The following is a 12,390-nucleotide window of genomic DNA, read 5'->3' on the forward strand; positions in this document are numbered from 1 at the left end:
GACATACTGTGGGTCTCTGCCGGGTCCCAGGAATGGGCCAATGTTTTCTCTCGTAGCATCCCTTGTTTTTTAACAATTCCAGATTCTACATCCACTTTAACCAATGTATTGACAGAGCATGTTTAAAAAATATACGACAATCATTTCTAAACTTTGGCACCAAATTTAAATTTGCATGCTGTTTTTTCCATAAATACTGTATGTGGAGAAAATACATAAAATTGCATGACAAATGAACTACCTGTTCCAAGGCTGTTGGGAATCAGAATATTAATCCAGCTTACCGTACTTCCCTATTCATCATTGTGAAAATATCCCACTCTGGAAACTCATCTGTCAACAATAGTCTTTCTTGTTTTCTTATTGGGTTAGACACAAATTGCTCCACACTGACCATTTGAGATTTGGGAATAAGTCTTTTTAAGGACGTACCAACAATAAAAAAAAGCAATGAATTCACTGCTTTAAAAATATACACACTTATTACTAACAGGAAATTCTAATCCTTTTGTTTCACAATCTATAAAATATGTAAACAAACATTTATCTTTTTTGGTACATTACTATATACAAAAATTTCTTATTGTCACTTGTGTACACCATTGACTGAACAGCTAGGATAAAGATTGCATCCTATTTTTTTTTTATTGTCTCCTCCTAGATAAATTCAGTCCTAATGCTCAGCACATACTTGACTGCCAGCACTTGCACCTTTAAAAGAGTAACCACATTTAGGTACATAATTTTTCCTCCCCCACAGACATATATTGCACCCCTGGCTATAAATCCCTGCTGTAAACTGATAATTTTACCAGAAGCAATATCTGTGGCTTCCCAATCAGTGCTATAGCCATCGACAGTTTTCTTTTAGTGCCTCTGCTGTAGGTACCAACCAATTTATCTATGTGGTCACCAAAATCTAAACGGTGAGCCAAAGCACTCGATACCTGCAAAACAAAAAGCACAGGAATATGCTTAGAATACAAATATATATATATACACACACACACGCACACCCCTACAGAATAGTGTTAACCCTTTTGTAATAGTATTCTGATTTACTAGGAAGCTTAAAGATTACTGTTACAATGTGATCCAATAACATGCTACCAAAAATGTCAACAAATTTCTCATCCTTGTGAGAAGTGCTGTAATATAGTCATGGTCAAGTCACACAGGTTAGACAAACACACACTCATTAGCTGGTTCAGTACTAATGATGAACAAAACTGCCCAGGTTAGATTCCCTGGAAAGTTTGACAAACCCATCAAAAAAATCAGCAAATTGCAAATTTTAATGCAAACACTATTTAAAATAAGTTCAGTCCAAGTCCAAGGTTAATAGTCAAGGGATTTACAAACAAAGGGCATAGAAAGCTGAACACTGGTTGGGGGAATGGGGGGGGGGGGGGGGGCTGGCTCAGCCTCTTAGTACACTCCAGTGAGAGCTGAAGGGGCAGAGCAGAGATGTGATTGTGGAGTATGGAGTCTGATCTCACCTAGCACAACATGTGAAATAAATGACATTGGGAAAGCAGCAATTCTTGAAATTATATGCTTCAGAGATACCTTTAAGCTCTATGGTGGTTACAGAACAGTACAATTTTCTGGGACAGCATCAATTACATTACATTCTACCATCACATGTATGTTTAATACATTTTTATAATTCTTTATAAATCCTTGGATTACATAAGGCAGCAGAAAAGCCACAGTCAAATTAACTAAAACTTGATAAACAACATTTTTTTTTAGGTAGTTAAGTAGTAGGCCAGAATTGTAGCAATTACCAAACAGTGGCAAAACAAGTTTTATAGCATAGCATGTATTCTTCTTTTAGTGCAGCACCACATTGTATTGTCTTTAAAGTTGAATATTAACACACACACAGAGTGCATAAAAATACCTAAAAACAACAGCCCCACATTCCAGAGATGTGGCGATTTTTAGGAAGAAATAGAAATCACAGAACCATATTTTAGAGACAATAATCAGATATACAGTATAACAGCATGGCTGAAGAGTAAAGTATTTAAGCATTTGACTGGGTAATATCAAGAAATGTATAGCTATTAGGGATGAGCCAAACACTCCCTGGTTCGTTTCACAGTAGAACATGTGAACAGGCAAAAAATTCATTGTATCAATGCAAGAAAAAAAAAACAGACATTTTTTCGTAAGCCGTGATTTTAATAATGCTCCAAAAATACCATTAAAAACATGTTGTGGATGTCCCCCCCAAAATCCATACCAGGCCCTTCAGGTCTGGTATGGATAGTACGGGGAACCACGCACCAAAAAAATGGTGTGGGGGTCCCCCAGGCACTATATACTCTGAACAGCAGTATATATACTATACGGCCTGCCCTATATACTCTGCAGAAAAATTGGGCCTTTGGTGGTGGTGGTGCCACAACACTGTAACCCCTCACAGTTACTCATGTTGGGCACAGGAATGGGCCCTGCTGTTAAATATATCAAAAATTGTAATTACATGGCCCTGTTAAACAGGGGCAGAAAAATTGGGCCTTGGGTGGTGCCCTAAACCAAAAATATTGGGGAAGAATAAGATAGTCAGCATAGGCATTCTTCAAGGGATCCCACATCTATAGCAAATTCAATCAGTTACATTAGCATCAGGTGCTTGATAGCTGCTGATCCAAGACTGATTCATTTTCATGAATGTGAGCCTATCAATGGAGTCTGTGGACAGGCGTACACTTTGATCCGTTACAAACCCTCCAGCAGCACTGAATGTGCATTCAGAAAGCATGCTGAATGCAGGACAGGCCATTAGCTCAATTGCATATTGAGCAAGTTCTGGCTAGTGATCCATCCTCAAGACCCAGTAACCCAATGGATGCTCTGTTGGAAAGGTCTCCAAGTCTGCTCTTGCCCCTAGATATTCCTGCACCATATAATGTAGACGCTTTCGATGGTTGCTTGAACTGATCAGACCTTGGTGCTGAGGTCTGAAAAATTGTGTAAAGGCATCGGTCAGTCGGCTACCTTCTCAACCGCTCTTCCATTGACTGAAACAAGCCTCAGCAACACGTTGTCAACACCAGGAAATGGTAACCTCCCAGGGTCTGGAAATGCATTACACAAACCTTTCTTCAAGGCCTCTGAAGATGTTTCATACTCTGCTCCCTCATGCGAAGGCAGGATGAGTTCTGCAATTTTACCCTTGTGACATGAATCAAGAAGGGTTGCCAGCCAGGATCCCTCTACTTGATGCCACAAATCCTAGGGTCCTTTTGCAGGCTTTGCTGAATAAGGAAGGCCATGCAGCAAAAGTTTGCAGAGGCATTCGATTCTGAGTCCTCAGGGTCACTAAGGATCACATTATCCATAACTACCTCCTCCCAGCCACGTACAACTCCTTGGGTTTCTGGGGATTGAAAACCATCCCATGAAGACTGCTGCTGAGTGTTATCCTCTACATGCATGCTGACAGAATCCTCCTCCTTCTCCTCTTCTTCCTGTGTGTTTGGTGGGCCTGCAGGAATGGTATCTGGATAAAGGGGGCCTTGAGAGGAAAGGAAGTCCTCTTCTTCCTCCTGCTGTTCTGCCTCAAGTGCCCTGTCCATGATTCCATGAAGCATGTGCTCCAGCAGGAAGAATAGAAGGACAGTGTCACTGATGCATGCATTGTCACTGCTCATCATCCTTGTGGCCTCCTCAAATGGTGACAGGATAATGCATGCATCCTTGATCAGTAGTCACTGGCATGGTGAAAAGAAGCCAAGCTCCCCTGACCCTGTCCTGGTGCCATACTCGCACAGGTACTCAATGATGGCCCTCTGCTGTGTGTGCAGCCACTGCAGCATTGTCAACATTGAGTTCCACCTGGTGGGCATGTCACAAATGAGGCGGTTGGTGGGCAGGTTGCATTCCCTTTAAATGTCAACCAGCCGAGCACTGGAATTGTATGACCAGCGGAAATGACCACAGACTTTTCTGGCCTGCCTCAGGAGATCTTGTAAGCCTGGGTACCTGGTCAAGAACCGCTGCACCACCAAATTCAGGACGTGTGCCAAACATGGAACATGGGTCAAGTGTCCCTGTCGGAGGGCGGAGAGAAGGTTAGTGCCATTGTCACCTACAACCATTCCTGGCTTAAGCTGGCATGACGTCAACCACCTCTGAACCTGCCCCTGCAGAGCTGACAGAATCTCTGCCCCAGTGTGGCTCCTGTCTCCTAGTCAGACCAACTCAAGCACCACATGGCATCTTTTAGCCTGACTGCTTGCGTAGCCCATTGAATGATTACGGAGCACTGCTGGTTCAGAGGACAAATCTGCAGAAGAGGCCATAGAGGAAAAAGAAGAGGAGGGGTGGAGGTGAGAGCTGCGGCAGAAACACCACTATCATTTTGGAGGCGTGGTGGCGGAACAAGCTCCAACAACACTGAACCCTGTCCTGCATCCTTCTCAGCTGCCAGAAGAGTTATCCAGTGTGCCGTAAAGGAAAGGTACCATCACTGCCCATGCCTGCTGGACCATGAGTCAGTGATAATATGAACCTTACTGCTGACTGCCCTGTCTAGTGAGGCCACATGATGGTAGAGAGCCAGAATGGCCTTCCGTGAAAAGAAACAGCGTTTTGGAACCTGCCACTGAGGTACAGCACAATCCACAAATTCACAAAAGGGGGCAGAGTCTACCAGCTGAAAAGGCAGCAGTTGCAGTGCTAGCAATTTGGACAAGCTGGCATTTAGATGCTGAGCATGTGGATGGCTAAGACAGAATTTCTTTTAATGGTTCAGCAACTGGGGTAGGAAATTTGCCTGCTAAAATCAATTGGTGGTGTACTGCTAGCAGATTGGCTGCAAGTACTTGGGACACCTATTGCTATACCTTCATTCCTCTCAGTGCAGATTTTGAGAGTACTGGAGGTAGGGTAGGGTTGGAGATCCCAGATGAGGAGCAAGGAGAAGTCCACCTTTTTTCTATGATGTGAGTCTTTCAAGTGCTGTTGCCAATGGACTGCATGGCAGGTCATTATATGTCTGGTCAAGCATGTGGTGCCCAAGTGGCTGCTGTTCTGGCCATGCTTGATCCACTTCAGACATAGGTTGCAAACAGCAACGGTGCAATCTGCTGCACACGTGTCGAAAAAGGCCCACACCAAGGAACTTTTAAAGGTCAGCAGGGATTCAGTAGCGCCCTGTACCTGCGGAGCTCTGCGGTGTGATGCAATAGGGTGGCTGCCCTTAAGCTGCCCCCTAGAGGGCATCCTGCCTCGTTGGAGTTGTGCCTTCTCCTCCTCTCAGGCACCCAAGTACAGTCAGTGACCTCATCATCCCCTCCCTCCTCATCACTGGAGCAAACTTGGCAGTATGCTGCAGCTGGGGGAACATGACTGCCAGTTTCTTGTTCTTCTGTGGTAACCCCTCTCTATAGGCACATGTTACTCCCTTCCTCAACCTGTGAACCAACATTGGAGCCTTAAAATTGCTGCGCATCCTCCAGCAGCATATAACCAACACTGTGGTCGAATAATTCTGGGGACTCCTCCATGCATGATGGTGGGGCTACGGAAGGAGTGACTGTGGCCAAGGAGCCGGTGGAATAGGCCATTTTGGCAGCTGCGTTGGAAGGCAAACTACTCTGAGCCTGGGTGACAGAGGATGATGAGGATGAGGGCGGTTTCATTATCCACTCCACCAACTCTTCTGCATGTTTTTTTTCCAATAACACGGCCAGCGGCAGAAAAAAAGGACAAGCGTGCCCCATGGCCACCTGCAGAGGAGGCACCATGTCCACGACCACCACTGTTGACTGTAGACACAGAGGCTGCTTGCCCTCTTTTAATGGCCTGTGAGCATTTGCCTCTCCTTTGTGGCCTTCCGGACATAATGTATTTTTTGTTTTGCAACACCACAGTACACTGTATTATATACTATGTACACCGCCTGAAGTGTATTAGACACTATACACCACCAAAAGCACTGTAGATATAGGCTACACTGGATGCTACACTGGATGCAGAGTGAGTATATATATATATATATATATATACACATATACACTAGACTGCATATATACAGTTGTGCGCATAAGCTTACATACCCTAGCAGAACTTATGATTTCTTGGCCATTTTTCAGAGAATATGAGTGATAACACAAAAACTTTTCTTTCACTCATGGTTAGTGTTTGGCTGAAGCCATTTATTATCAATCAACTGTGTTTAATCTTTTTAAATCATAATGACAACAGAAACTACCTGTAACGGACCCCCTTCACACTCCGCTTGAGTGCTTCCGTCAGTACACTGCTTCCTCCGATCTGGACCTTCAGATATCAGATTCTTACAGTTCATATATTGTAATCAAGATCCAGATGAGACTAGCTCAGTTACACAGCTTTAACATGGACTATTTATTTTGAGATATCACACAAATATATACACCAGAATGACAATACAAACTGTAACCAGAAACCTAATTAACATAAGCTAGTTTACTAATCATTTACCCAGACTTGGTGACTCAGAGATATGACCTTTGCAGTTTTGCCGTCTCCTAACTCACAAAACTCTCCTAACTGAAAAATGGCCCAAAAAATCATAAATTCTTCCAGGGTATGTAGACTTATGAGCACAACTGTGTATATTAACCACTTGACCACTGGACACTTAAACCCCCTTAATAACCAGACCAATTTACAGCTTTCGGTGCTCTCACATTTTGAATGACAATTACTCAGTCATGCAACACTGTACCCAAATGAAATTTTTGTCCTTCTTTTCACACAAATAGAGCTTTCTTTTGGTGGTATTCAATCACCGCTGGGTTCTTTATTTTTTGCGCTATAAAAGAAAAAAGACCAAAAATTCTGTAAAAAAATTCATTTTTCTTCGTTTCTGTTATAAAATTTTGAAAATTAGTAATTTTTTCTTCATATATTTTGGCCAAAATTTATACCGCTACATATCTTTGGTAAAAATAACCCAAATCGGTGTATATTATTTTGTCTTTGTGAAAGTTATAGAGTCCACAAGCTATGGTGCCAATCTCTGAAAATTGATCACACCTAAAGTACTGATGGCCTATCTAATTTCTTGAGACCTTAACATGCCAGAAAAGTACAAATACCCCCTAAATGACCCCTTTTTGGAAAGAAGACATTCCAAGGTATGTAGAAAGATAAATGATGAGTTTTTTGAAGTTGTCATTTTTTCCCACAATTCTTTGCAAAATCAAGATTTTTTTTTTCTTTTTTCTTTTCCACAAAATTGTCATATTAGCAGGTTATTTCTCACACACAGCATATGCATACCACAAATTACACCCCAAAACACATTCTGTATTACTCCCGAGTACGGTGATACCACATGTGTGAGACTTTTACACAGTGTGGCCACATACAGAGGCCCAACATGCACGGAGCACCTTCAGGCGTTCTGGAGCACCCAGGCCAATTCTGACATTTCTCTCCTACATGTAAAAATCATAATTTATTTGCTAGAAAATTACATAGAACCCCAAAACATTATATATTTTTTTTAGCAAAGACCCCAGAGAATACAATGGCGGTCGTTGCAACTTTTTATCTCACACGGTATTTGCGCAGCAATTTTTTGAAAGCGCATTTTTTGAAAAAAAAAACAGTAAAAAAAAAACAAAACAGTAAAGTTAGCCCAATGTTTTTGCATAATGTGAAAGATGAAGTTTTGCCGAGTAAATAGATACCTAACATGTCACCCTTCAAAACTGCACACGCTCGTGGAATGGCGCCAAACTTCGCTACTTAAAAATCCCCATAGGAGACGCTCTAAACATTTTTACTGGTTACATGTTGTGAGATACAGAGGAGGTCTAGGGCCAAAATTATTGCTCTTGCTCTACCAATCACAGCAATACCTCACATGTGTGGTTTGAACACCATTTTCATATGTGGGCGGGACTTACATATGCGTTCGCTTCTGCATGCGAGCACACGGGGACACGGGGAAAAAAAAAAAAAAAATGTTATTGTTCATTTTACTTTATTTATTTTGGTTTGATGCTTTTTTCCAAAAAATTTTTGATCACTTTCATTCCTATTACAAGGAATGTAAACATCCCTTGTAATAGGAATATGGCATGACATTTCCTCTTTACAGTGATATATGGGGTCAATAAGACCCCACATCTCACCTCTAGGCTGGGAAGCCTGAAATAAAAAATGAAACAAAAACGATCCTGGCTTCGATCGTAGCGGTGAGTCGGTAGAAGCACCTGAGGGCGGCGGGAGGGGGGGAAGTCCCCTCTCGCCTCCCGTAAGAATGATCAAGCAGTGGAACAGTTGCTATGATCATTCTCATGGTGTAGGGAATCGCTGGCTGAAAAAGCTGATATCTGAATGATGCCTGTAGCTGCACCCATCATTCAGATATCCCCGCACAAATTCAAGGACGTCGTATGATGGCCGGCGGGCGGGAAGTGATTAAAACACATTTTTTTCTAACACAAAGTTGTCCATTTATACAATATTTCTAACACATAGCATGTACATACCAAAAATGACACCCCAAAATAGATTCTCCTACTCCTGCTGAGTACGGCAATACCACATGTGTGAGACTTCCACAGCCTGGCCACATATAGAGGCCGAGTACAGCCGAGCATGGCAGAGTATGGCTGAGTATAGCCGAGCATGGCTGGGTATGGCTGAGCATGGCAAAGTATGGCTGGGTATCACCGAGTATTGCAGAGCATTGCAGGGTATGGCAGAGTATTGCGGGGTATGGCAGAGTATGGCGGGGTATGGCAGAGTATGGCGGGGTATGGCAGAGTATGGCACGGTATTGCAGCGCATTGCAGAGTATTGCAGGGCATTACAGAGTATTGCAGAGTATTGCGGGGTATTGCAGAGTATTGCGGGGTATTGCAGAGTATTGCGGGGTATTGCAGAGTATTGCGGGATATTGTGGGGTATTGCGGGGTATTGTAGGGCATTGCAGAGTATTGCAGAGTATTGCGGGGCATTGCATAGTATTGCAGGGCATTACAGAGTATTGAAGACTATTGAGGGGTATTGCAGAGTATTGTGGGGTATTGCAGAGTATTGCAGGCATTGCAGAGTATTGTGGGGCATTGCAGAGTATTGCAGGGTATTGCGGGTCATTGCAGAGCATTGCAGAGTATTGCACAGGGAATTGCAGAGTATTGCAGAGTAGTGCTGGGTATTGCTGAATGGGGGGATGGCTGAGCATGGAGGGATGGATGGATGTGACTGCACATGTCACTGAGCAGCACTGTGGGCACTACACATCCAGCCCAACAGCGCTGCTCCCATCCGAATCCTCCCCCTCTGTACCGATCGGTACAGAGAGGGGAGAGAGGAACCGGTGTTATGAAATGACACTGGTTTGTTTACATGTGATCACTCCGTCATTTGACGAAGCGATCACATGGTAAACAGCCGCGATCAGTGGCCGTTTACTGTGATCCGTGATGCGCCGGGTCCTCTGGACCCGACGGTCACAGATGTTCCCGTGTACGTGCCCCAGGGGGCGCGCGGGAGCAGTTTTCTGGGATCACGTCATAGTACGTGATCCCAGAGTTATCCAACCGCCCTGCTGCCGTCATTTGGCTATGGGCCGGTTGGCAACTGGTTAATACACCGCCTGAAGTGTATTAGAAACTGTACACCACCGAATGCACTGTAGATATAGGCTACAATGGATGGAGAGTATATATACAGTATATATATATATAGAGAGAGATATCTATATATATATATATATATATATATATATATATATATATATATATATATATATAGAGATAGAGAGATATCTCTATATATATATATATATATATATATATATATATATATATATATATATATATATATATATATATATATATACAGTTTAATCTCGGTTTGCGAGTAACAAACGATTCGCAAACCGAGCACTGTATTTCTAAAAATCCTAACTCATCCTAAATTGTGAGTGTTGTCTCGCAAAACGGATTCAGGCCAAAAGCGGTGTGCAGTACCGCTTTTGGCCTGAGGTGGGAGGCGCCGGAACAGAGCAGAGCCGAAAGTCGCCGTTCGGAAATGCACGGAAAGGCCCGAGGACAGTTCGGCTGACCTCGGCAAGCCTCGGAAAGGCTCGTGAACGGAGTCTTTCCGAGGTTTGCCGAGGTCAGCCGAAGTGTCCCTCAGACCTTTTCGGCCGTTTCGAGGCTCTCCGGTGCCCCCCCGCCTCTGGCCGCATGTGGTATTGCATCCCATTGAAGTCAATGCGGACCAAATAATTTTCGTTTCCATTGACTTCAATGGGAAAACTTGCTTTGATATGCGAGTACATTGGATTACGAGCATACTCATATATATATATATATATAAATATATATATATAATTATTATTATATATATATATATATATATTAACACACTGCCTGCACTTACTGAATATAGAGTAAACACTGAATTTAAAGTCTATGCTAAATGCAGAATATATATATATATATATATATATATATATATTGTATATATATTATATATATATTAGACTGACTGTATATGTTCAGGTGTATCAAATACACTGTCACTAACTGAATACTGAATAACCTGCCTGCTTAATCTAACTCAAGCTATCTCTCTGTCCACGCCAATAACACTACACACAGCCGCTATTTAAGCAGTCTTATATAGTGTGGGGCGTGGACACAGTCCCCCTGAGTCATGACTGGACAAAGGCAGCCTACCTTTGGCCAATTATGGCTCTCTCAGCAGAGCGTACTGTGATTGGCCAAAGCATGTAGGTCACATGCATGCTTTGGCCAATCATCATACAGCAATGCACTGCGGTCTCGCAGTGCATTATGGAGCGTTCTGTGGTGCTCAAATTTCCTGTGAACGCCCCATATGTTCGGTTCATTTTACAACAAATGAACACCCAATGTTCGAGTTGAACTCACGCTCAACTCGAACTGCTGGCTCATCCCTAATAGCTAACTTTAAAAAAAAAAGGATTATTTTTTTCTTTGATAATAGAAATAGAAATCAGGAGATATCCATTACCATTTACAACTAAATGGAAGCCTAATTTGCCCTGAAAAAATGGTATAATTCATCTGGATACACTAAGTAGTTTCAATATGTGCAGTTTTACTAACACATGTTAAAGTTGCAAAATTGTGATTCATTTTACCCTCCATCATGAAGGGGTTGAAGGACATTACCCAGCCTCTTTGTTTACAAACAGAACATAGCCAGAACAGAACAGAACAAATAAAAAAGAACCTTTAATGTCACTTTAAATGAATTGTGTACCTTTTAAAAGACCTGTTTCCCACCAAATGGCATTTCTTTAAAAAAAATTTTTTGCATGAATACACTAGTTCACCATGGCAATGTTCAGGTACCATTCAACTATAGCTTTCAAACTGCCTAGAAAAATGAACAAGGTTTGACTTGCATAGTCTTTAAAAATATACTTGAGAGATGATTTGTCTGATTCTTTTAAACCATTATTTAACCACTTCAATACCAGGCACTTATGCACCTTCCCGTCCAGACCAATTTTCAGCTTTCAGCGCTCTCACACTTTGAATGACAATTACTCAATCATGCTACACTGTATCCAAACCACATTTTTATAATTTTCTTCTCAAAAATAGAGCTTTCTTTTGGTGGTATTTAATCACCACTGTGTTTTTTATTTTTTGCGATATAAGCGAAAAAACAGCAAAAATTTTGAAAAAAAACACACTTTTTTTTAGTTTCTATTGTAAAATTTTGCAAATAAGTCATTTTTCTTCATAAATTTGTGGCAAAATTTATACTGCGACATATCTTTGGTAAAAATAACCCAAATGAATGTATATTATTTGGTCTTTGTGAAAGTTATAGTCTACAAACTGTGGTGCCAATCACTGAAAATTGATTACATCTGATCACACCTGATGTACTGAAGGCCTATCTCATTTCTTGAGACACTAACAAGCCAGGAAAGTACAAATACCCCCCAAATGACCCCTTTTTGGAAAGTAGGCAGTCCAAGGTATTTACTAAGAGGCATGGTGAGTTTTTTGAGCTTGTAATTTTTTCCCACAATTCTTGGGAAAATTAAGATTTTTTTTTTTTTTTTTTACACAAACTGGTCATATTAACAGGTTATTTCTCTCACACAGCATATGCATAATTGCAACTACACCCCAAAATACATTATGCTATTCCTCCCGAGTATAGCGATACCACATGTTTGAGACTTTTACACAGTCTGGCCACATACAAAGGCCCAACATTGAAGTAGCACTTTCAGGCGTTCTACAAGCATAAATTGCATATATCCTTTCTCAACCACCTATTACACTTTTGAAGGCCCTGGAGCACCAGGACAATGGAATTGTCCACAAAATGACCTAATTTTGGAAACAAACACCCCAA

General features: G+C 41.8%; 1 protein-coding gene across 1 annotated transcript in view; it reads right to left on the reverse strand.

Annotated features, from left to right (window-relative positions):
• Nucleotides 1-753: 753 nt before the first annotated feature.
• The window catches only part of LOC141144686 (glucosylceramide transporter ABCA12-like), a 276,390-nt gene continuing 264,753 nt past the window's right edge, over nt 754-12,390 (reverse strand). The window contains exon 5 of the mRNA XM_073630621.1: nt 754-947. Within this exon, the coding sequence (XP_073486722.1) occupies nt 780-947 (168 nt within the window). The 3' untranslated portion in view covers nt 754-779. The remainder of the gene's footprint in view (nt 948-12,390) is intronic.

This window comes from Aquarana catesbeiana, linkage group LG05, assembly GCF_042186555.1.
Source record: "Aquarana catesbeiana isolate 2022-GZ linkage group LG05, ASM4218655v1, whole genome shotgun sequence".
Classification (NCBI taxonomy): Eukaryota; Metazoa; Chordata; class Amphibia; order Anura; family Ranidae; genus Aquarana; species Aquarana catesbeiana.